Here is a 27831-nt window from a genome sequence, read left to right as displayed (position 1 = left end):
TTGAAGCACATTTAGGTTGATGTCATATTTTGGCTATTGTGAATACTGCTCCACTAAGCACTGGAGTATAGATATCTCTTTGACATATGATTTCATTTCCTTTGGATACATATCAAGTATTAGAGTTGTGGGATATGTCCTATGCCTTTTCTTTTCTTTTCTTTTCTTTTCTTTTCTTTTCTTTTCTCTTTTCTTTTCTTTTCTTTTCTTTTCTTTTCTTTTCTTTTCTTTTCTTTCTTTCTTTCTTTCTTTCTTTCTTTCTCTTTCTTTCTCTCTCTCTTTCTCTCTCTCTCTCTCTCTCTCTCTCTCTCTCTCTCTTTCTTTCTCTCTCTCTCTCTCTTTCTCTCTTTCTTTCTTTCTTTCTTTTTTTTCTTCTTGTCCTATGCCCTTTCTATCTACTAGGCATTGCCCATATTTATTTTGCCTAGGGGGACAGTCTTACATGTGTCCGAACTTACTCATCCTTTAAAGTCTTGTTCAAATGTTGTTCTCCTCTAAGAGAGAAACCTGGAACAGTATCCCCATTGAAAGTCAGAGCCTCTGAATTCCTACAAGAGTTCTCATGTATTTCTATTCCTCCCGCCCCAACCCCCTTGGTACCAGGGATTGAACCCAGGGGTACTTAACCACTGAGCCACACCCCAAGCCTTTTTTTGCGTTTTATTTAGAGAAAGGGTCTCATTAAGTTGCTGAGGCTGGCTTTGAACTCAGTATCCTCCTGCCTCAGCCTCCTGAGCCACTGGGATTACCAGCACGTATGTCAATGCACCTGGCTCATGTGTTTCTCTACAGTAGTTTCTATAATTTCTGACATAATATTCTAACATATAAATCTTTTGGATACCTTTGTTAAAATATAAATTCTAAATCAGTAAGTCTGAGACTCTGTATTTCTAACAAGATCCCATAAGATGCTGATCCAGCTGGTCTGTGGACAATTTGAATACTAAGGTGTTATGGAACAGACAGATTTTTGCCTAGTGCTCTGGTTACTTATAATTTTCTCTTACTGTCCCTGTTTTCCTATAATGAAACAAGGATCTCAGTTTTTCACTTCAACTTGTAGAGGAGATATTCAATAAATATTTGCAAATGTAACACTGCACAGTGTATAAGAGTTTTTTTTTAAACTGCAGGTTTTCAATCCATTAGTGAATTACAATCTGTATCTATATCTATGAATGTATTATATATATGTATACAATTAAAACAGAACAACATGGAGTCGGATGAGAAAGAACACAATGTATCAGATGTAATAAAGTAAAGACTTTCATATAACATAAGTTACACATCTATATGCATTTACATTTACTGGGTCACAAATGGAAACTATTTTTCATGTTGATTTTGGTCTAAAAAGTTGGAAAATATGTTTTGGGTTGAATTGAGATTCCAAAAGATAGAAAGAAAGTAAGTTTCTTGATTAGCAGAGATTTAGTATGTCTTGATTTTTACCATATCCCTGGTACCTAGCACAAAGTATGTTTCCAATAAAAAGTAGATTTTTTAAACTAAATAGAAAACAGGAAAATTTATAAGATAAATTATATGTAGCTGTCCAGTTTGCAATCACATCAACAAATTGGGGCTGAGCTCCATATAAGTGATCATAAAATTAAACACCTTATTTCAATGCTTTTCAAACTGAACTCATGTTCTTTCTTGTTTTGGTGCTGTCATTTCTGTTCTATATTCCCTTACTCTCCTTCTCTGAATAATGAAGACATTTCAAATATGCAACTATATAACATGTTCTATAACAGGGACTGGCAAACTAGAGAGCCCATGGGCCAAACCTGGCCCGTTGCCTATTTTAATGATCATGGCACCTTCATTTGTTTACATATTATGTATGGCTGCTTTTGCACAATTGCAGTGGGTATTAGGAAAGACTAGATGACCTGAAAGTCAAATATTTACTCTCTGATCTACAAAACAGTCCTCTGTATTTTAATTATTTATATTTATACAATTATTAGGCATCTGATCATACATATTTCAAAAATTATATATATATTTAAAAAAACTAATGTTGGAAGTAACTTTTACCTTATTGTAATTCTTGGCTAATTCCAACATCTCTTTTACCACCGACTCATTGTGTTTACAATGTTCACTGTAGTCCTGAAGTGTCAAACCTTCCATCCAACTCTTCTTATGCAAATTTAGCAACATCTAAAAAGTATAAAGGAAAAAGTAATTAATCTTCCTGATTGAAGGATATGCCCCCTTCACTTGACTTGAGAAAAACTTCACAAAAATCTTTTTAAATTAATGAATTTAAATTTAATTGTTATTCAAATAAATTCCTATTAGAATTCTCCCAAATTTATATTAATAAAAGTTAAGGAGTATTCCAACCTCTGGCTTTTTCTGTCCTACCTAGAAGGTGATTCTCATCTTTGCAGAGCTTACTTTCCTTTCTTCCTAAAGTTGACCTTTTCAAGGTCATCAGGGTCAAAATTCTAAAACAATATCAAATAACAGCAAACAATAGGTATCTTGTTTGAATGGATGAATTAATTTTTTATTTTATACACAGGATTGCTAATTTTTTATATAGTCAGGTTTTCAAATGCCAAGATAAATAAAATGTCCCACTTACTAAGTGACTTTGTGTCAATCTTTTGGGGGGGGGCGGTGGCTACTGGAGATTTAAGCCAGGGACACTTTACTCTAACTCCAAGTCCTTTTTGGTTTTTTGTTTTTTAATTTTGAGACAGAGTCTCACTAAGTTGCTTAGCTTCAGTTTATATATCAATGAATTAAGAGTTTGTACTAATCTCAAAGGTTTCTTCAAATTCTAACATTCCATCTATAATTTAAAAATATAACATTTAACTTTCAGAATGTAAAGTCTGGGAGATAAATCATAAGATTTGTCCAGTTTGCAATCGCATCAACAAATTGGGGCTAAGCTCTATATAAGTGATCATAAAATTAAACACCTAATTTCAATGCTTCTCAAACTAGACTCATGTTCTTTCTTTCTTTCTTTTTTTGGTGCCAGGGATTGAACCCAGGGCTATTTAACCACTGAGTCACATCCCCTGCAAATTTTCAAATTTTTTATTTTGAGATAGGGCCTCACTAAGGTGTTGAGGCTGGCTTTGAACTTGTGATCCTCCTGCCCTTAGCCTCCTGAGCTGCTGGGATTACAGGTGTGTGCCATCGCACCTGGATTGAACTCAAGTTCTGAGAACATATTCTTGGGAAGTTCATTAAGTTTTCAAGTTTATATTTTTATGACAGTTTTTCTTAAAGTCTTTATAAATTTTCTTTAATTAAAGACTATTGTTGTTATAAGGTGATTTTATTTTTCTTTTGATGACTAAAAAAACTATGAAATGTGAAAAAATGGTAGCTACACAATAACTCATTGTTTTGTCATTAGAACTAGTATACTTTAGAGTCAAGGACATAATTCAGTGGTAGGACAAATTGCCTAGTATGTTTAAAGTCCTAGATTTGGTTCAAAGCACCACCTCCGCCACCACCACCACAACAACAATAAAAGAGAGGAAAACAGAAATGAGGCAGTATCACAAGTTTGAGGGCAGCCTAGGCAACTCAGTAAGATCCTGTTTCAAAATTAAGATTTAAAAAGGACTGGGATGTAGTTCAGTGGTAAAGTGCCCCTGATTTCAATCCCTAGTACCCCAAGAGATCCAAAGACATACTTTTAGAAATGTATGGGCTTAATTTAGGAAAATTACCCTAACTTGTATACAGGTCTTCCGCTATTTATGATAGTTTATCTTACACTGGAAAACAACGTGTATGACAAAAGCACCTATGAGGTTTTTAAGACAGAAACCTCCCCCATTTCCTTCTTATGTTCCCAGAGTTAAGAGAAGAATGCAGTAAATCTGAGCAAATCCCACAAAGGTAACTCCAATTTCTTGAATTAGTTCCCATCTTCTCCACTAATACTGTTCTATAAAATAGATACTTAGGAAAATGTTTTCCCCTAAACAAAATATTTTCATTTGTTTTTATACAATTAACATGAATCATTGTTTATTCTAGTATTCACCACCAGTCTTCTTCCATCATGAGTTCTTTACTTTCATTTATTTGATACTTAGGAATATTTTTTATAGCTACAACTATGTATGCTATAAAGTGAACTATAACTAATGTTGAGAACTGGATTTGTTATCCCTACAAAAGCAAACAAAGTTTCCATGCAGTAGAAGGATAGTCAGTAAGGCTTGAGGTTAAGTATATAGGTTGGCTGGATAAGAATAAAGGTAGGCTATTATTACCATGAAAAGAGCTGATCTGCATTATTAATAATATAAAGATGGCAGTAATTATTTATCTAAGTATATATAAATATATACTTAGATATGTTTATATATATATATATATATATATATATAAAAGTTGATGTAATTAACTGGATATTACCACACAGACGGATGTCAGATATTATATTGATAAAATATTTAAGTGTCTAAGTGAATTTTTCACTTTGAATCTAAGTGGTATCCTTTTTTCACAACATGTAATCATTCCTTAAAATTGATAATAAGTGTTAAAAAAATACTTCATGCAATCAAATAAATCTATCACATCACAAGACATCTTTGGGACATACGCAAGCAGTTTGAAGAGTTTTATAGGGTCTCCTCCTGTCCAAGGGGAACTGGTCTCTTGTTCCCCTCATTCATCACTATGCTCAAGCACCTGGGCCCTTCAGGTAAATTTATGGGTGGCTTTGAACCTTTGATTGTCAAACTTAAACAAAAACAAAACAACAACAAAAAAACACCAAAATGGAATTTTTCTTTCAAAGGAATCTAATATAGGATATTCTTTCCCACCAATCTAGAAATGGAATTAAAGATGGAAGTGATACACTCTAAGAGAGGGTAGGTATATGGAAAGCCCAATTGACTTCCCCTTCCACTTGCCATAAACCAGAAGCCCCCCTAAGTAAACACCTTTGTGAGAAACAGCTTCAAATACTAATGGTCTTATTTATTACTGAATTCTTATCGTGTTTGTACTTCAAAATGGCTGTAATTACCAAAACTCACTAGTTATCCATAGGAAATTCAGTGTCCTTAAAAACAATTTTTTTTTTTTTGTCTTTCCCAAAAAGAAATATAAGAAGCTACTTTAGTGCAAGATTAACTGTAAGAGTAAAGGGGGAAGTAGTTCAGATTATAATTTCAAGAAATAATAAGCAGAATTAAATTTTGATATTAATTGGGAGAAAACTTACACTAGAAATAATTCTAATGGTAGACATAAACAGAAGAATGCAAACCACAAAGATGTTAGCATTTTTCAAAAGTATCACATTTGAAAATTGTATTAAAAGGGATAAGAATCTAGCTTGAAATATTTGAAAACTTTAAACTGTTTCTCTTTACTCTCCTTAATTTACCATAAACATATTTTAAAAACTACACAATGACAATTTAGTCTTATCAAATTTGAAAAGCTATATATCTTTAGTAAGAGAATTATAAAAAGTAATACTAATGCAGATGACAAATTAATCAGAAACCCCACAAAACTGGGGCAAGTATTTTTATAATTAATCATGAAACAAAACTGAAAGATTTCATTTCCTACTTCTCTCTCTTCAGCATCTACCAATTAAGGGAAAACAAGTCTTTCAATAAAATATTTCTTTATTTTATGTTTCAATTATCAGGAATCAAAAAATATTTGGAAACAGGAGAGGTCAAGAATTCAAACTTAAATCATATACCAGGGAATAGTCTAAATGATGTGAAAAAGACGGATTACTCTTCTAAGACAAAAAAATTAAACTTACCTTCTGTTCCAATTCATTTTTCCGATAGTTAATAGTGATGGAGTAATAATGTCTGTTTAGTCCATGAATTAATGCCTACATAAATGATTTTAAAAAAGGATAACTTAATATTTTGCATATAATAAAAATGTTTGAAATTATTGATATATCCTATACACAATACTCTTACCATCTTCTAAAAAGGAAATTTTATCTTAAATTATGATTAAATTACAGAATTTTTCTCAACTACAAGTTGAGGAAAGTTTTTTGTTAGTTTTTGAGACAGGGCCTCACTAAGTTGCCAAGACTGGCCTCAAACTTGCAATCATTTTGCCTCAGCCTCCCCAGTAGCTGGGATTACATGCTTGCACCACCATCTATGGCTTAGAAGTAAAGTGAAACTTAATGGTATGGGTGACATATTCTTTAAAGCATGATACAAAGTCTCAGAAATTCCACCTGTTCAATAGCCTTGTGAGGTTTAAAGATAAGGTTTCATCTCATCAAAATCTAAGCTACAAATTAACTATTTATAATTTATTAAGTTTGATGTGATACTTTGGAGGTTCTTTTGTATTTCAAAAGTTTAAAAAGGTATAATAATACATGGGTCTCTTTACATAAATCTGGGTTTTATTTCCTCATTCAGCTTTTATCAATTCAAATAATTATTATATCCAGGCACATCTCCAAATTAACAGTGTAGATTTTATTCTTTACTGTGTTTCTTGCTCATGCTCTTCTATAGTGACATATCTATATTAACTAGAAATTTTTTACCATACTCAATCCCTAAGACAAACAGGCCAATCAATTATAATAAAAATGTAAGCTAATGACATGGCTTTATTAAAAAACAATAACACTGGATGTGCTAAAATCATTCCACAATTGCCCAAATAACTCTAGCAACAGTGATCAAATGTGATTCCAAACAGTATCCTGGAGGACCTAAAGGACACTCTATCAGTCTAGAAAGACATGAAAATACAGAAATACAATATAGGAGTATTTTTAACAAGTGTAAAAAACAAAAATGGCTTTGGGAAACAGTGAAGAATCTAAAGACAAAGCTAACCAAAATCACCACCAGTCTTTGATTAATGGATTTTTGCAGTGTAGATATTAAGGTGGTGAGACAGAGAAAGAAGGAGTGGGGAAGTGAATGTTTAATGAGTACCCAGCATCTGCTTTACATATCACATCTTCTAATCCTCATAAAAATCCAATAAGGTAGGCTGATTCCATGTGTATTTTTTCTTAAGGAAAAGGTTTTACATTTTATTACATTTAATGTAGATTCCCCATTTTTTCCCACATTTTTTATGGGTACATTATAGCTATATATAATGGTGGGATTCACTGTCATACACATTGTACATGTGCACAGTGTAACAATATAATTTGGCCCATATCATTGCCATTATTTCCCTTTTCCCTCCCCTCCTCCCTCCTAGACCATCTCCTCTACTCTATTGTTCTCCCTTCAATTTTCATGAGATTTCCCCGCCCCAAACTTTCTTTTCCTTTTTCCTCTTTAGCTCCCACAATGAGAGAAAACATGCTATCCATGATTTTCTGAGTTTGGTTTATTTCATTTAACATAATGGTCTTAAGGTTCCATCTGTTTTCTTACAAATGACAGAATTTCATTCTTCTTTATGGCTGAGTAAAACTCCATTGTGCATATACACATTTTCATTATCCATCACCCACTGATGGAAACATAGTCTGGTTCTATAGTTTAGCTATTGTGAATTGTGCTAATATAAAAATAGATATGCATGTATTGCTACAGTGTGATGACTTTAATTCTTTAGGATAAACACCAAGAAGTGCTATAAATGGTTCATATGGTAGGTCCATTCCCAGTCTTTTAAGCAACCTTCACGTTGATTTCCATAGTGGTTGTACTAATTTATAATCCCACCAATAGAGTGAAAGTGTTCCTTTTTATCTCCACATACTCTCTAGCACTATTATTGTTGATATTCTCAATGGCTGCCATTCTAACTGGAGTGAGATGAAATCTGTGTAGTTTTGATTTGCATTTCCCTAATTACTAACAAAGTTGAACATTTTTTCACATATTTATTGGCCATTTGTATTTCTCCTTTTGAGAAGTATCTATTTAGTTCATTTGTTCATTTATTAATTGGGCTATTAGGTTGTGGAGTTTTTTTCAAGTGTTTAGTAAATTTTTTTAAAGGAGGAGGAGAAGGAAGAGGAGGAAGTAATAATAGTAACTATTAATTCCTTATTCATTTCAAAGTGAATTAAGTTTCAACGCATAAAAATATTATAGTGTGCAGATCTTTAGTCTGTACTCATCTTTGCATTTTAGAGGAGGGGTATCTTCTGGGTAGAGATTTAGAAACATGTGCCCAGTTCTCTAAGCAAACAGTTTGGCTGAAGAGTGAAGCTCGGGTTGAATGTCCATTTATCCAAGCATCTCTGGGCAATGCATTATCTGCATAATTCCACATGGTGATGTATCAAGTAACAGTTGTGACCAAAATATACACTGCAGCCAACATGGTGGGCCCACAAACATTTTAGATAGTAATTACACTGCTAAAGTAAACATTTTGGTATTTGAAGACACTATCTTCTTGGTTTTCAATTACATTTAGATAAAAGTAATAAGGTGGACAGAATTAACAATTCTAAAGATAAAAATTTAACTTTAAATCAAATGATATACTCAAGCAGTCTTCTAATTTTATTTGCTCATCTGCTGTATACCCCAGTGCATTCATCCCAAATCACAGAAAACGATTGTGAGCTTTTTGGTCTCATGTAGAAGGAAAACTGCACATGGGCAGTTTACCTCTAATTATGCCTCTATATATTCACTGCTGTGGAAAAGCATTATAAAACACACAGCTTATGAATTATATATAAGCTATTCATAGGTCTTTGATAGATTTAAAACACTGCATACTCTTAAAAATATGTGCTTCATCTAAAGATAAATCTGTCTTATTTTACATTAATAAACTGGATATGTACTAAATGATATCCATTAAATCACATTCTAAAATGAAGCTTTCTCTGTATAAATAGAACAACTCTGAAAAGAAACAAAACGTGTTTTGTGGTTGCCTCCAGAGTAGAGAACTGGGTTGCAGAAGGTAAAATCAGAAGGGAAAGTTTTCACTAAATACTTTTTTGTATCTTTTGAATCTTAAACTATATGACATACATATATTATCTATGCCAAAATTAATTAATTAGATTTTCAACTATAATACAAAATAATTAAAAGATGTGGTTATGACCATCAGTTCCTATAATAAATCACTGAATTAGGAACAACTCAATTTGGGGGCCTTAGTTGCTCTGCCTACAAAATGACAAGAGTTTCTAGCGTAACTGTCTTGTAATTGTGTGTCCAATAATTATCAAAATAATGTATTCCAAATAGCTTAACTCCTCTACTAATTGCAACTGTACTCAAAAGTAAAAGCCCTGTACTTACAAGCTCAGAGCCCTAGCACATGCATCTATACATACACATTCTCTAAATTATGTGAGGCTGACAATCAATCTTTGGATTTATTGTGACACTTTTATCTGAAATGTCTGAGCAGTTTTTAATGGAATAGTTCTACAAATTAAGTTGCTAAAATAAATACTTATTAGCTCTCAATTCTAAACATTCAATAAAAATAAATATTCTAAGATAATATAAAACAATATGGTCTTAACACATTTACATAAAAGCCTACAGTACTATATGTGCTATATTTTTCCCTCTTTACCAGGATTAATGGCTTTCCCTATATAACACATGAAAGTGAAAATAAAATTTGACTATTAGCTACTTCAACATTATCAGGGGATGGGGAGATAGCTCAGTCGGTAAAGTGCTTGCCTAGAAAGCACAAGGCCGTGGGTTTGATTTCCAGCACCACCACCACCAAAAAAAAAGACCTATCACTAGTATTTTTAAAATAAAAATTTCTAGCCAAGCTTGGTGGCATACACACGTAATCCCAGCTACTCAGGAAGGTGAGGTAGGAGGATTACATATTTGAGGCCAGCCTGGGCAACTTGGTGAGACCACCTCAAAACAAAATTATAATATTTTAAAGGAAGAAGCTTTTTTAAAGAATATTTGAGCCACATGTGGTTACGTATGCCTGTAATGCCCAGGCAGTGGCAGGAGTAATGCTAGTTTGAGGCCAGCCTGGACAACTTAGTGAGACCCTGTGTCAAAATAAAAAATAAAAAGGCTTGGAGATTGGAGCCTAGTGGTAGAGTGCCCTGGTGTTCCATCCCCAGTATAACAAAAGAGAAAAAAAAATTCTAAATATATCATGTGTTTCACTATAGAAAGTTTAAGAAATATGGACAAGGTAAAACAAGAAAACAAAATTCTATAATTCTACCACCTAAAGATAATCAATACAAACATTTTGGTGTAAATATGTAGGCACAGTTTATCAAACTATGTATTTATAAAATGGAGAACTTGTATATCTTATTTTATAATCTCTTATTTTGAACTTTCCTCAAATTAAGTAGTCTACAATGTATTTATAACACTCCCTTACTTTTTAAAGAATAATAGTAAAGAAATCAGTGTTAGAAAAAGTGTTTTAAGGTATGACTTTGTTGAGTCACTTTCTGGCTTGATACTATTTGTGTGTTCTAGTATTGAAATAGTCTTAAAACTGTAAAGCACCCAGATAGATGTCATTCTGATGGGCGCTATATAAACTGTGAAATAAATATATTTACAGATTGTAATTGGAAGGCAAAACAAACTAAAATGAAAGGAAAAATATTGATACTGTAGCTGTTATACACATAGGTCGTTTAACTCACATTTGGAATCTGTTTCATAAAGTCCATCTTAAATTAAGACTATAACCGAGGGTTAAAAAATACAAATGGACTGATATAGAATGAAACAGATTTTAAAATTGATTACTCAATTTTTTTATTTTTTATTTTTTTGCGGTGCTGGGGATTGAACCCAGGGCCTTGTGGTTGTGAGGCAAGCACTCTACCAACTGAGCTATCTCCCCCAGCCCTAAACTCAATTTTTAAGGTTAAAAAGCAGTGTTTTAATTTTAAAAATTGAAATCTGCAACAGGTGGCTACTGACTTACAAATAGGAAAAACTTCTGGCAGAAAATACTAGTAATCACAATGATCTTGGATTGTGAGATACTTAACCTTTTACAAAAAATAATGAAGCAGTATGACGCGATGGGAGTTTATAAGAAAGGTCATTATCACAAGCTAAACAGGTCCAATAATATATTCTCTTGGAACATACAAGTATGGGCTTGTCTATGCCCAATCAAAATCACTGGTAGCTTATTACATACTCATTATATTCTGTAATCTTCCTGAGTTATAAAAATTATTTTTTTTTCCAAAAGCAACACACCTCAATCCTTTGAAACAAAACATTTCACTTTGATGAAGATTTCAGATGAGTTGCTGCTGCAAAATCAAGCATTTGAAAGTACAAAGTTATCAAAGTGTAACCAACACTTAACCATGGTTAACTGTCAAAGCCACAATTCCCCAGACAACCTTATAGAAAAACGAGATGTCAGAAGGGGAACAGCAATAGCTACTATAATGTCTTAGTCTTATGTGTTCTGTTTAACCAACCATGTTATTTTTGTTCTTTTAATTAATCTTTAGAGAAGTAATTAACTATACAGACACAAGCTATCGCACATTATAATAATTTTTGGAGACAATGAAAATTTGTATTCAAACAATGAGGCATGTAAATGATACAAAGAAAACATTAATCACTCAAGAGGATATTAAATGCCTGAATACCAATAACTCCAATAACAGTGGTTGATATCATTAGATAAAATAAGATATAAACTCTCATAAAAAGTAATATTGTGTTTGGCAGCAGTTATCTTTAAGGTGAAAATTAAGCCAAAAATGTAGGAAATTTTAAGTATTACTTAAGAACTGTTACTGGGTCTGGGTATGGTGATACATCAATGCAATCTCAGCAACTCAGAAGCTGAGGTAGGAGGATTCCAAGTTTGAGGACAGTCTGGATAACTTAGGGAGACTATGTCTCAAATTAGAATTTACAGAAAGGCTGAGGGATGTAACTTAGTGGTAAAGTGCTTTGCGTAGCATGTATGAGGCCCTGGGTTCAATACCCAGTACCACACCTGCAATATAAACAATTAAAAACTCTTTTCTAGAGGTTTGTTTAAATATGTATCAGTTTTCCCATTATTTCTGCTGTGAGAAATGTATACAAGCCAATCAATTATGGTGGTCAATACCTTCCACCTAAAGTTCTATGAATTCTTCTCTATAATGTTAACCGTATCGAAGATAATCTTAAACTAAAGGTTCTGCTATGCTCCCAAAAAGGGTGTCCCTACATATGGTAAAATTTAAAGACTTTACTAAAAGTTGACTTATGTGTGAACAAATATAATTTTTGGGATAATATTTCTATAATTCTCTTTTAAAACAAAAATTAATTGCAAAGTAAAAATGCTAAGAATTAAGATCTTAAAATGATTACAAATCTTAAAAATGTAAAGCAGTTTTTACATTTTTAAAATACTTTATCATTTTACATACATTTCCCATTATCAAATACAGCCATTACCTGGATAGATGGCTTGTTTAAGTGACCCAGATTTGAAGTTGTTTGTCTTGGTTCATGTCCTAAGACCATCATATTAGCATTGATCAATCTGAAGGCATCAATAACAACCTGTAAAAACAAGGTGTCAAGTCAATTCTTTAAAAAAAAAAAAAAAAACAAGTGATGATGCCAAGCAACAGTGGACAAGGCATGATCAACTTGCATCTGTTTCTGGCCTATTTCCAGAAAATCATTTAATTATAATATTAATAAAAAAGAACCTCCTGCTGATTGTGCCATCAGCACACCACCCTCTATCTTGTAATGTAAGATGACACCAATTATTGCAATTTTCATGAAGCAGTAAAGAAAAATGTTAACTTTGCATCTTTATTATTAAAATACGTCATTAACTAAACTTACACCAAACAGCCTTCATGGATGTGCATGTTTGTCACCTAAATTTTAACTAATCAAAATGAATGACAGAGAAACTAAAACTGAAAGTGAGCACAAGCTAAGGGACTACATCTAAAGCCCAGCCCTGTCACATCAATTATACTACCACAGTACTTGAAATGACAACAAAATTACAGCCAGCCAGGCACTTGCCCATGTATTCTCTTCTAGTCAGATACCTTTCACTTTTCTTGACTATGAAAGACTTTATACCTTGTCTGATGGCCTTATATGTCCAGGCCACTGTCAACACAGGAGGCACAAGATAAGAAAACCAAGGTCATCACCATTTTAAGCTAGGAACATGGTATTAAATAATATGGCTGTAAATTCACAGTATAGAAATTAATAATTGGTAACTTCTTTGTGCATAGAAATTCCTACATGATATCATATGTTCTTAAACAATAAGGGATAGAATCACATACTATACTGTCATGTTGTAGTCATTATTATTGATTCCAAAGAACTTCTTAAAACTTTTAAACAGTATGAAATCTTAGGTGAACACATATGACTTTAGGATAGATTGCCTCTTTAATAGAATTTAACTCAATACATTTGTCACATAGCACAATCTTAAAGCGGGACATTATTTCCAGATTCACTTTTAAAAATGTTGAATAACTGAGATATGCCAACCTGCCCCCTGCCCCAGGGTACTGGGGATTGAATCCAGAGGCACTCTATCATGGGGCTACATCCCCAAGGTGGCCTTGAAACTTGCAATTCTCCTGCCTCAGCTTCTCAAGTAGCTGGGATTACAGACATGTGCCACCAGGCCCAGTGAGACAGGCTAATGTTTTAAAATTTATTATCAACTAGATTTATTCTCATTTCTACAATTATTGTTTGAACATACCAAGACTAAAAACAACATTTCAGATTGAGGCAAGTAAAATCTAAAAATCATATAGTAAGTATTTCTACATGCTGTAGGCTAAAGAATAAGATTTAAAGAAAGAAAATCACCATTTCTAACCTTCTGAAGTGAAGGGTCTAAATATTACACTTACAAAGATATAAACTTACACCAAAAACTATGACAGATGAATCAGTCTAAGATCTCTGCCCAGTTGGCCTAAAAAGTCAACTCTGAATTTTGCTTTTCTTTCTAAGAGTTCAAAATTTCCCAAAGATTTCTCCTGCCTCAAAATAAAAGCAAGCATTTCCAGAACATGAATGATTTAATAGTTTGTAAACTTTTTCCTTTTAATACAATAACCTTCATCTAGAATTAACTTTCACATTTATATATGTGATTGTGGTCTAAATTTATTATATTTAATTTTTTAAATCATTTTCTTTTTTAATAATGCAATAATCAAAACAAGTACTAATATTAGACATACTTTAATCAGATATTATTATAAATAACATCAGGCTGGGCATGGTGATGCATGTCTGTAATCAGCAACTTAGGAACTAAGGCAGGATGATCGGAAGTTCAAAGCCAGTCTCAGCAACTTAGCAAGGCCCTTAAGCAACTTGACAAGACCCTGCCTCTAAAATATAAAAAAGAGCTGGGGATGTAGCTCAGTGGTTAAATGAACCCTGGGTTCAATCCCCAGTACCATAAATAAATAACATCAAGCAATTGTTTTAAAGAAAGCAGAAGTAAAATTTTCTCATATTTTGTCCTAAAAAACACATAAGATCAAGTTAAAATGTGAGCAAAGGAGGGGAAAAGCTACCATTTTGGCAGGTATACACTGTAAACAAATATATTATTAAAAACTGGCACTCCTAACTATTAATGGTAAATATCATTTTGGTCCAATTGTTTTATGATTTTAATATTTCAGTTAAATCATTTGTAGGGGAAAAATTTATACAATCTATGAAAATTTCATTGTGTATCACAATAAAATGTTTATATACTTTTTAATACTGAATGTTTTCAAATTAAAACAGCAGAGAGCTATTTTATATGCAAAAGTATCTTGTATTTTTCTGGAATATTATAAGCAGGTGTGAAACTTTTTGAACAAAGAATGAAAATACTAGTTAAGTAGATATCATGATCTGTTAAAAAAAAAACCTGAAAATTTAAAAATCCTACAAATTAGAAAAAAAAAGGACTTAATATACTGTTCAACTAATAAATGATGGCCTATGGGACATGACATGTTTAGATGGACAATTCCTGAGTAGCAATATGATAGCCAACAGAAATGATACATGAAGATGAAAGAAATTTGCTGCCATCACTATGGCAACTGTCTTAAGGAAACTAACGTGTTCAACAACCTGCAGACCAAAATTAGATTTAGCATGCAATAAAAATATAAATATGGCAATATAGTCTACATTTTAATTTTTCTACAATTTTATAATTGCTGCTTCTGCTGTGAGAGTAAGTGGGTTTCTCCTTTAGAGCAACCTATCAAAATAGACTCATTAATGTCCAGTGCACTAATGAGCAATGGGTGAAGAAGGTGTTAATTATGCCACAGTAAGAAAGATTCAAAAAGAGCCCTTGTGAGCACTTGGAGGTATATATAAGCTGAAGGCATTTCTCCATGTTTGTGTATTTACAGCATGATGCAACAGAATGAGAGCAAAGTGGTCACTCCATAGTTAGAAACAGAAATCTTAGATGCAACATACTAAACAATCTCCAAGAATTAATTAAGATATGGGGAGGAAGGAGGAATAATCCATTTCTTAGAGCTTTATGAATTTCCCAAGTAGTTCATTTGAAGTTTATATACATTAAACTAGTCCAGTTTATGTCTTGTAAACCTCAAATAGTAATTCAATCAAATGCTCTACACAAAGATTATCTCCTTATTATGTAATAACAGAAACCTCCAAGTTAAACTATGAAAAATAATTTCTGGAATGTGATCCAATACTTTAAAAATTCTTTCCCATGCTGAAGTCCTGCACACCACATTGAATCTCTATTTACCAGCCTGACCATTTAATTTTTTCTGGTACAAGTGCCTTGAGACTTTTCAGAGGTCACTGCAACAGTAGACAGCTTATAACAAAACCATTAGCAGTTTGGCTAGCTTAGGGAAACCTCTTACTTTCCTTTTTTGTTTATTATCACTGCATGAATCTGCAGCATATGATAGTTTATAATTTCTCAGGCTTGTTAAATTCATGTTAAAGGTCTGTTTTCTTGTTGAATAAATTTTGTTCATATAATGCTGCCTATTTCATACACTCAGTCTTTAATAGCACCTTTGGTCTATGCGCAACTCACAGATCAAAACAGAGGACTAAAATAGGGGTTGATGATGCTATTTACATGTGTGATTCCTGCTGTCTTCTTGTTAGTAGCTTTAATATAATAGAAGACCTTGTCTGTTTTGTAATTAACACATCTTTACTGGAGAGATATTTGGAAGTGATTGCTGTGAATATACTGGTTAGTAAAATAAACACAATCACACACCACTTTCTGTTATCAGACAAATTTGTGAATTGTACACATTATACTCCAGATCAACAAACTGTGATATAACAGCCAAGTAGAAGACACATATTTATATAACCCTTTATTTTTCTGAAAATATGTATTCACTCTGACCTTGCAAATATAATTAGCTTGTGGGATGTGCAGATTTCAGTACCATGGTTGCTTTACTAATTGCAACTCTTGGAAATAGATACTAAATATTTGGAAGCTGCCAATACAAAATAAAAACTGCATCTTTTTTGTACATCTGTCTTAGCTTATAAAAGCAAAATAGTTTTAAAAACAATACTGAGTTCCATGTTTATTCCAAGCATACCCAAGAGACAAAAACCTATCATTTCATGTCAATGACAAATCTGATTTAAGGCTTAAAACTTTAATTATTTTCAAATTTAGTTTAATCTATAATTTTTTTGGCTTCTTTCACTAGTATAATTTCATCCAATATGCTATTTATTTTTAAATTCATGTATTTTTATCAACTGCTAGGTCACTAAAACACTACATTTCTAAAGCATCAATCTATAGTTTCCTATTTTCACATTCAAAGGAAGCAATTTTTAAAGCAAAGCTCTTCAAATTAGTTTAATACAAAGATTTTAAAAGAAAAAATGCATAAACACTTCTGGCAGTAGTTACTATAATATTTCTCTGTCTCTTTCTCCCTCCCTCTCCAATCTCCCCACTAGTTGGCTCCTGTGGTATTTCCAGTTCTACTTATATTGAAGTCAATGATCATGAGAAGTGTATAAAATACAGTAGCACCAAAGTTTAAAGAAATTATAGTGCATTCATTTTCTTGAGCTTAAAGCAGCATAAACAATCTGAATTTTCCATAGCCTTACAGGTTAGCTCACCATAAATATATGTGAAATGAACTGAAATTATCAGAAAAACATAAAGCTTGGCAGAAAAATTTCAAGACCTGAAAAATCAATGTCAAACACTAAAAAGAAGGGGGTGGGGAGAGAAAAGTGAAATAAAATTCAGTTACCAGTTAGGCTGCAGTTTGCCAGCATAAAAAGTCTCTAAAAATGAGAGGTGTGGAAAGAAAGGCAACACCCCATATCAAATACCCTTTATCACCTAGAAATGACCTGTTATCAACTGCTTAGGTTGTTCCTGGATTCTTTAAAAATTAAGAGTGCATGTGACCTGGGAAGTACTACTGGGGTTTGTGACCGTTTCATTACTTCTGCTGCCATGCACTGCCACACATCTATAAAAGAAAAACATCTTATGTCTCTTGTAAGCCCACAGCATAAAAAATTCAGAGATATCTTACTTTTTATGCCATTTCCAATGAAAAGCTCTAAGAACTAAAACTGACTCATGCCAAATGCATATCACTGAATTGCTGTGATTTCTTAGTCTCAAGTTTGCAACACGGAAATTATTTATAAAATGTCAATTTTAGCTCTGGAAAAGAAATTCCTATGTGTATGTACATTTTCTTTCTTCATCCTCAGAGAATTGCTTACTGTAGCTAGAGATCTGTGGTACCACTTTAATATATTGGGAGAAAAGGGGGATGGGGTTAAATTAGAGTAATGTACTTTTTTGACAAGTGAAGACATGCATCAAAATTAAAGTCACAAGTTTTAAACATATATGCCTTAATAAAAACAAATCAATCTCTAGAAAGTAATATGACAAAAGGTAATTAGACATTCTTAGATTCATGAAACATTGTGAAAGGAATTTACTTAAGTTACAAAATGAAGTTTAGCAGAATTTTTTACAGTATATGCATACATTCACTATAGTGTAGGGGTTTAAGTGCTGAGACACTGGGGAGTCAGAATTCTTTCTGGGTGTATTACCTGTTAGTTAAGTGACCTAGGAGAAGAATGAGTGGTGAGAGTTGGTTATAAGATTAAATAATGTATGTGATAAGATTAAATAAAATAATATATGTAACTATGGTGATCATGGAGATACCCAGTTCAGATCTCCTTTCAAAAAAGAACATGCTGTTGAGAGAACAACAGTCTCACAAACTCCAGATGTTACACTTTTGGATCCACTGGGAAATGACACCAGGTCCTGAATCCCTAGGCAGATCCCAGCAAATGATTTAAGCCACAACAGTGGTACTAGAACCTAATCATTCCTGCCCCAAAATAGGGATTTTTCTGAAAAGCAACTTGGCTCACAGACTCCCCATCAATGTAGCTGAAACTTTCTCACAATTTTACTGCACTATGAGGTTTTTTCTACCCAATCCTACCTTCCCTTTCTCACCTTCCACAGTCAAACTTGTATAGCTGTTTATACACTCTCTCCTTTATTCATTATGAGTATCCACCAAATAAAACAAAGAATACTGCATTTGAAAATAGTGTGAATTAGAAAAAAAATTACCCTAAAACTAAACTATAAACTTGGCATTCAGAGGTATTTGGTATATGAAAAAAAAAATCAACAGGAAATCAGGAAGATACAGTTTCTTATAAACAACTCAAATTAAAATAAAAGTAGCAAGGTATACAAAATAATATCTTTTTAAAAATGACTTAATATGCCTAGAATCTTGACACTCCTGCATGATAGGTGTTTCTAGAATCTTATGTGACAAATAAACAGTGAACTTAAAATTGAGCTCCTCAGGGGCCTACTAATGAGCTTCAAAGAACTATCACCTATGAGTCACTGGTCTGATACCAACTCAGAGTGCCAATTCTAACTGATGGATACTCAGTCAACCTACATAAAATGAACAAGTGACTTCAGATCACTTTCTAGTACATAAACTAGGGCAACACAACTGGTATGCCTGTTGATAGTTCTGCATAAAGTTAAGGATTAAAAGGCCCTGATAACCAAAGACTACAGCTCAATCATGTTAACATGGCAGTAGGGCAGGTAGATGAGAGGAATAAAGGATTTATACTTCTTGTGCTATAACATCACTTTCAAAGAAAAAGGTAGATTATGTCCTTCAAATTATCATCTTTCAAGGCAAAGGCATTAAGTATGAAAAATGTGTAATGATCAATTAACTCACTTATATATCTTTATGTATTTATCAATTAAATACTATATAAAAACTGTCTTGCCTAATCCACTCAATGATCAAGAGGTAGGCTATTATTAACAATAATAAAATATCAATTTATGGATGAAGAAACCAAGATTTAGAAAATGTAAGTAAATCCATTCCACATTTTTGTGGCCCCCCTCCCCAAAAAAAATATATATATATATATATTGCAAAATAAATATCAATTGCAATGAAAAACTGCAAGAAAGCAATTTTGGTTACTATTTTCTGTAAGGTTTTATCATTCAGGTTTATTTTTCCTATGAAAAATTCAAGAAAAGGAAAAGAAAAAAATCAATTATCTGTAAAAATCTAATCATTAACTTTAACAATTTATATTCCCATTTTTCTTTTCAATGCTTAGTTTTTTTAATTCATGAAGCACACTTCCATGGCATGCTAAATTGAAAACTCAAGCATTAAAAAGCACTGACTGGTGCTTAATTTGGAATAAAAACTGTGTAAGTCAAACTATAGCAAATGGAAAAAGTAGGAGTGAGCACCTATTAATCAGCTTACTAGTAGCTTAACAATAATCACTGAAGAAGCACCCTGAAGAAACTTTACCACCATACCAATTCTACCCTCCTTAGAAAATTATGACGATAATACATTAAACCTGTCAAAACCAAATCCCAGGTCCAGAAAAATCCTAATTAATGATGACTAATGTCAAATCATCTAAGATGCACTCTTTAATATATATAACATCTCTGAAAAGGCATCTGTATCAAAATCATAGCTTCCTGGTATAAAACTGGCATTAAGGAAAAGGGAATAAATATTCTTTTCTGTATCTCCAGTGAATCCCTGGCACACAGTAGTGATCAACAAGTGTCTGAATGGCAAGGAATAATTAGACAATTAATGAAATGGCATTCAATAAACTAGTCGATAAATAATATTCTTATACATAATGGGATATTGTTTTAAAGGTTTTACGATTTTTACTGAAACAGATTCAAACTAACTTGGAGCACATTTATATAATTTGAAATTTACAGCAAGTCCTAAGGCAAAATAAATTAGTTCAGAGATATCAATAAAGAAATTTTAGACTAAAAGAATTCCACTTAGAACTGTTACCTTTACATGAGATTCATTCTCTTAGAATTTTAAATATAAAATGGCTTTTACCTTTCTATCTGAAATATTCTGATTCTACCCACTAAATAAATGCTATAAACTAGTAAGAATTTAAAAATCAGAAGTAAAGGCACATTAGAATTTATAATATTTTTATAGGTAATCTAACAAGATCTGAGAATTTTATAAAACTTCAAACTGATAATTAACAAGAAGCAAACAAAAGATATGTTAAATATCTTTCACTACTTGTAGATGCTATAACATGTTGAACTTGAATTCTGATTATACAATGTTCAAATTCATCAAGACTAACATCCATTAGCAAACTGTTTAACTGATTTTCTCAATCTCTTGTTTCAATCATTTAATAAATGACTGACTGTTAACATAAAAATTACTAAAACTCACAAATGTAATTTTTTAATATGCTGAAAGCTGGGGGGGGAGAATCACTAACAGTTGAACACTGACACACACATTGATTTCTTGACTGTATGTGTGGTCAAAGTACTCTTTGCAAGACACTGTTTTGTTTCTCATTTTTTGGTACTGGGGAAGAAACCCAGGGCCTTGCACATGCTAGGCTAGTGCTCTGTCACTGAGTTACATCCACAGTCCTGCCAGATACAATGTAAATTCCAAGATATGAAACTGTTTCTCCCCTCAAAGAGGTTCCAATCTTGTGGAGGAGACAGTATGCAGATGAGCAGAATACAAAATGGTTAAACTATTATTTGAGCATTTTTTAAACCTCTACCATCTTAAAACTCTCTAATACAAAATTTCATGAAAAAATAAAACATTTGCTCCCTAATTCCTAAAAAAGACAACCTTCTGGATGTCTGAAAATAAAACGTAAGGTCTTAGAACATTTGTTCCCTAACTCATTCCTCCTATTATTTGTATTTACTGTCCAAAGATCCATATTTGGTAAAATACCAATTAAAAAATAATAACACCATTCATTTTACATTCCAATATCCATGAAAGAAAATATAATAAAAAGGTAAGTATGACCTGGAATGGTATTATTTCTTCATTCTTCTCATATGATACAAGCCCTTCTTTTCTTTTTCTTTTTTTGATAACAGGAATTGAACCCAGGGACACTTAACCACCGAGCCACATTCCCAGCCCTTTTTATATTTTATTTTGAGACAGGGTCTCACTGAGTTGTGTAGGGCCTTGCTAGGTTGCTGAGGCTGGATTCAAACTTGCAACATCCTGCCTCAGCCTCCCAAATTGCTGGGATCATTCATCAAATTCAGCCCCAGCTTCATCTCCTTAGTCCAACACATACTATTTTCTATTTGCACTTACCACATTTGACAAATTTAATACTTTATTGCTACAAATACTTTATTGCATATTGGCACAAACAAGATTATGAGTACTTGCTGAATTATTCTGTCTCTAGCCATCAATTTAATAGCAACGGAAACAAGCATTATCAGTATACTTTACGCTGTATTTGTATGCAATGTAGGATATCAGTATATAATTGGTATAATATTATCCTGCTCACTAGTGACACTAAATGTATATGAATTGTCTTCTTAAAGAGACAGATTTTATTTATTTCAAAATAAGAAAAAATTGATTGCTGGGAGTTAGCAGGTAATATCTGAACATTTTACTAACAGGAATCCTGTTAAGGAAAATAACTTCTCTAAAGCAGAAATACATTTTAATAAACATATATAAATATCACAACCAAGTTATATGCTAACTTTATCATTTTGTCCAAAGTAATCATTCTTCTTGCCCTACGGAAGAAGTCAGACACATTATAGGTTGAATTAACTTCCTAATTTTCTGGATGAATGAAGTCCAGTTGTGGGTTGAATATATGATAACAAAACATTAAGCAAGAAGTTGCAACTGTGCTATTTAAGAACTAAAGTTTAAAACATCTGATCATATGTATTCTGCAAGTCAAAATCCGAAGCAGAATATTGAAAACTATTTCACTGAATTATCTGAGAGCAGAACTTGCTGGTAATTTAAGCTTATCCTCCATTTAAACTATGACTGCAATGATTTTCACATATAACATTTAAAAACAGTAATAGTACTGTATAACATACAAGGTGGCATGATTTAAATTTTTAATAATTTTTAAATCATATGGTATATTTTCTTATACTGTTTGGTCTCACTGATCCTAGGGAAGTCACAAAAGCTGACAGGGATCAGTCTGTCTACATTGTTTCATAAGATTGGTAGAACACAAACCACATGGAAAAATGTCAATTAATACACAATACTATAAATAACACAAATAACTACTGAGAACTTAGATAAAATGTATAGCTCTTTCCTCTGGCTTATGCTGGGGGGAACGAAGCCTAGCCCAATAACTTAAGGAAAGGCCCTGAAATAACGTCTAGTATTCATTTTTCATTCCTGAGTTATTTGATTATATAATTCATAATAGTATAATATTAAAGAGCCAGTAAAGAAGGTTGAGCTCTGAAATTTTATAAACTTGAATTTGTATCCTTATTTTCCTGCTTCATTCTTGTCTGATTTTGGCAAAGTAATTCCCTTGACTCTAATTTTTTTTAGCTATTTCTTTGATAAAATGTAATAATGCCCATCTGAAGGATTGCTATATTAAATAAGTTCAAATGGTTATTACTACAATACATGGCAAAAGCGATTATTCAATAAAACACAATTAAGTCCCTCTAAAACAAGTCAAAATTTATTGTGAATGAACTGAAATTACAAAGAAAAAAATCCATGTTTATCTTACCACTCAAAAAGAGGCAGCAGAATTTATAAAAACAGAAATACAAAAACACACACAAAAAATTTTACAGAACATTGATACCCAACTTAAATCATTTACACAGATTTTCATCTTAACTACTGATCTAATCATTATCTTTCTAAATATTTAGACAGACTTGATAAATCACATGCAGGGAAGGGAGAGGCAGTGTCCTATGCTATTTTCCATTTTTATAAGTTTATATTCTTAACTTTAATAATTTTAACAAAAACTCTGGTTATAGACTTTCTAGCATTTAATCTGACTCACAAACAGTGTTGAGAAGTTCTGACACTGAAAGAATCATAAATTACCACCAAACTCATATACCATATAGATGAAACTGCATTATTAACAAAGAATTGGATCTTTAGTTGGGGTGACATATGTTAGTTATAACATATAGATTGGTGCTATAATAAATTTTTAAACTGTTTTTTCATGACATAAAACTAGATATTTATGATTTCATAAATTTTAGAACTTTTAAAAACTAGACTTAACTAACATTTGACAGTGTATGATACAAGTGTAATTCAAATGAAATTCACTCAATATGAACTATAACTAATTAAAATAATGTAAATTCCAATATTATACAATATTTAAAACTAGGTTATGAAACTGAAATTGCCATTTAAAATTATATTTAAAATTAAGCTTCAATTATTACTTGTAAATTACTATAGTAGAGGGGTTTTATGAGATAATTTAATATTTCTAAAATATTGTTTGTTATTTGAATTACTACTTGAGTTATTAAAAAGGTACCTTGAATATCAAAGAATAAAGTATAAGAGGTATTATACTGTAATTCACAAAACTAATAAAAATCAAGTTTTTTCAATTCCTTTTATTTGTATCAGTTAAGTAGCAATATACTTGGAAAAAGAAAGTAAATAAATTGGAATGTAAGCATACAGAAGTATCAGAAGTTACCCAATTCTGAATTGTCTAGTGTATCAGTTTCTATTATTATTTTTGTGGATCGTTTCTGTCTCTGAAAAGCTAAATCATATCTAATAGTATAATGTTTTAGAGAAGACCTCAATTTTTATATATCCTAATAAAATGTCAGAAAACAGTCCACTTCAAATTCATAACAGATAAAAATACCACATTTTAAGAGCTATGTATAGTTTGAGCTGGTGAGCAGATGTAAATGTAATCTACACTACTATCAAACTCCAGGTCTGATAGATATCAAGCTAATATTTATTTATAAGTACTTTAAAAATTATTTGTAAAACCAGCATAAAAAGGATTCCATAAATGTATTGTGATTTTATTTTAACAATTATTCTACACTACAATGGAAGTACATGCTCAAACAAGACACCTCAGCAGTATTTTAAAGCAGTAACCACCTAGCCAATTTCTGTATGTTCTGTAGTTTTTCTAATCCACTCTCCCTGTGGTTGAGCAAAATCGAATTGCCTCTCACATTTGCAGACAGCTCTGTGAAGGTGATAATAGAGCTGCTCCCTGCTGTCATGAGGCAGGAAATAGGAAAATGGCATATGGGGCTAGAAAGAAATAAAAAAAAAAAAAAAAAAAAAAAAAAGAAAGAAAGAAAGAAAGAAAAGAAAAAAGAAAAAGAAAAGAAAAAAGAGAAAGCACAAACCACAAAAAGAACTAAATAAGAACAAAAGAGATTTTAACAAAGAACTATAACCTAATATGCTTTGCAAGTTAATCTCTTTTCAGAATCATTTAGCATATTTAATCATTTATCTGCATCCTCATTCCAAACATGTGAATGGTTGACACCAAGTCTTTAGGGCAAGTTTCATTGTCAAAAACATTTGGAAAACACAACTCCAGAGTGTATCCCTCACAACATCTATGATACAAAGCCCTTAATAATCAGTTTAAAGATGTACTGATTCCAAATTCACCAGAAAACAAAGGTAGAGCAATGCTTACTAAGACATTAATAAAATGTATATAGCAGACTTTTAGTATGGTTAACACTTCCAATTTTAGGAAATTAAAAATATTTAAAGATAAATACTATTCACAATAGTAGGTAATTAAAGTAAAAACAAATCCCTAGTAAATTGCTAATAATACCAAGGCATATTTATGGACTTGTACACTTGTCTGGCTATTTGAGTAAACAGACAGTGGTCTTCTGTGTAATTAAGACTCCTGTTTTAAAACAAAATGGATTTTTATTTAACGTATGTGTAAACAGAATGTGGCAGGAGATGGCAATAAAGATAGAAATGACTCTACCTTTCCTTTAACACTCTGAATGGGATCCACAACCACTGCCACAGCTCTCTCTGACAAGGCTTCAAAGCTCTGCTGAGTGTTGATATCCACACCAGAAAGCCAACAACCAAAGCCAGGGTGACTGTGATACCAACCAACAACCATCTCAGGCCTGAAACAAAGAGGGCATTCAGATGCTCAGAACGGAGCAAGGAATACTTTTATAATATAATATGAAAAGAAACAACACACTAACAGGGTATAAATTAAGAAGAGATGAAAAACACACAGGTGTGAAAAAGCACCATTAGAAACTCTGAAATCCTACACCATATTATCCAGAAAACATGGAAATGAATAAGTGTGACAAAGGAGTGCTATCATTAAGAGATGCACATTAGCAGTGGTAGATAAGGCTTTCAGTTTTTCACCTTGTTACCACACTTTCTCAGAGCCAGTTTTTACCCTTTCAGCATTCAAGTAAATATCTACTCTTTAACTCCTTAGCTCTAGGAGTTGGATTTTCCAGGCACAGAGTACATTTTTAACAATGGACACCAGGATCCACTGTTGTGAAAGGATTAAATATCAATTAAACCAGCAGTAGAACTAGGAACTCAGTCAAAAACCAATTTGCACTGTTCTGCTCAGCTGCTGAGCCTTTTGCTAACATTAATTTTGAAGTTTTTTCCACAGTAGAAGAATTTGAGCAAGAGAATGGCAACTACTGAGAGATTCAGTCTGAGGAAAAAAAAACTTAAGAATACCTGGGTTCTACTTTCTCTGTTTTTAATCTCATGTCTACAAATACACTGAAATATTCAGAATCTTATTTAGTTACAACTATGAAATATATACAAAATTTAAGCTCCTTCAATTACAAGTAACTAGACAGTAACTCCACATGCTAAACAGAGCGAAGGTACACCAAATATTACTATATGACAGTTGAGAATTTTAATATGAGGCAGTTATCTGACTAGCAGATTTCTTGCATTCTAGAGGGAAGAAATAACATACAAGCAGTATATTACCCTGATACTGAAAGATACTTTTATATCAACCACACGGTTTTTTTCTAGGAATGGTACTAATAAACATCCGTAACTTCAGTGTATGTTTCTAAAGATTATTTCCCATCATAAAAAAATATGATCACTTAAACTACTTACCTTCCTGTTTGCTTCAACATATCCAACATTTTGGCTTGGAATACTGGATCAACCGCTTCTACACTGACACCCTAGTTTGAAAAGAAAAAAAAAAAAAATTACTTTTTTATAACTTTGAAAAAAATGAAACTTTATGCTATAAAGTAAATGAACAAAAACCTCACCAAAAAATAATGGTTTTGATAAAGTTTCTAAAAACGCCAAGTACCAAACTATTGTTAGTTAATGAGTTAAGAACATTCAGGATCCTTTAAGAGTTTATGACTATTTATACGTATACATTTATCAAAAATAACAAATAATTGAACCAACTTTAGTTAGACCTATATAGGCAAACATCTTCCTAATGTCATCCTCTGATAACTGAAAAAGACTACAAGTATTCAGTTCTTCTAATAAAATAGTTTTCAATATTATAAACACTTTGAAGAATAACTTATTACCTCAGTAAAAGTAATCACAAAACTCCCCACTCCCCAAGTCTCTTAAATGTTGCATTTTGGTATTTCAACCAAAACAAGGTTTTAGCACATGAAAGAATAAAGAGGGTTCATATTATCTAGTTGACTGCCGTTATAGCTCCCACAAGGTTGTCTTCTAACATTGGGCATCTAAATCTAGCTAAACAAACATTCATATAAGCACCAACCCCAAGCATACAGTATACTGAATTCCAACAGAGTGCATCCTTTGAAAACAATCTGCTGCTGGGTCAAGAATGCATTCTTTAACAGTTGAAAAGGGAGAAGATGACGAACAAGGGGAAGGAGAGAAAGAGGGGGAAGAAAAGGGTTGGAGAAGGAAGAAGTGGGGAGGAGGAAGAGGAGAGGACTAGGAGGAATACATAACAGAGAAATACCTCTTTACATAAAAGTTTGCTGACTCTTGGGCCAGAAGAAAAACTTTCTAATACTACTACATTAAGCAAATATGGGGATCAAAATATTCTATTTTATATTGTCATATAAGCATTTACATGGAAATGATTACATTAAAGGGTAAGAACCATTTACCATAATGGGTGTCTATATAAGGACCACATATAACAGAAATAATTTTATTATGTGTTTCATATATTCGAACATGAAAAGATAGAAACAAGTAATAATAATCTGTGGTTTAAATATAAATATTTAGTTAATATGTAGTGTTTCTCTAAGTCCAAATGAACAAAACAAATACAGTGGACATCCAGATGAATAAAATTCAAATTAGTTTACTTCAACAAGTTAATCCAAAGAAAATTTTGTATATTTTTCTATTATTTT

General features: G+C 32.2%; 1 protein-coding gene across 2 annotated transcripts in view; it reads right to left on the bottom strand.

The window, feature by feature from the left end:
* PSMD14 (proteasome 26S subunit, non-ATPase 14) overlaps positions 1 to 27831 on the bottom strand; it is a 113857-nt gene that overhangs the window by 14034 nt on the left and 71992 nt on the right. For both annotated transcript variants that reach the window (XM_079131828.1, XM_079131827.1), the window contains 5 exons: positions 26564 to 26634; positions 25413 to 25563; positions 12399 to 12506; positions 5798 to 5872; positions 2053 to 2178 (listed from right to left, as the gene is read on the bottom strand). In XM_079131828.1, coding sequence (XP_078987954.1) covers positions 2053 to 2178; positions 5798 to 5872; positions 12399 to 12506; positions 25413 to 25563; positions 26564 to 26634 — 531 coding nt within the window. The remainder of the gene's footprint in view (positions 1 to 2052; positions 2179 to 5797; positions 5873 to 12398; positions 12507 to 25412; positions 25564 to 26563; positions 26635 to 27831) is intronic.

The sequence above is a fragment of the Sciurus vulgaris genome (assembly GCF_902686455.1).
Source record: "Sciurus vulgaris genome assembly, chromosome: 3".
NCBI lineage: Eukaryota > Metazoa > Chordata > Mammalia > Rodentia > Sciuridae > Sciurus > Sciurus vulgaris.
The sequence above is the reverse complement of the archived record's forward strand: the minus strand, read 5'-3'. Positions and strand labels throughout refer to the sequence as shown.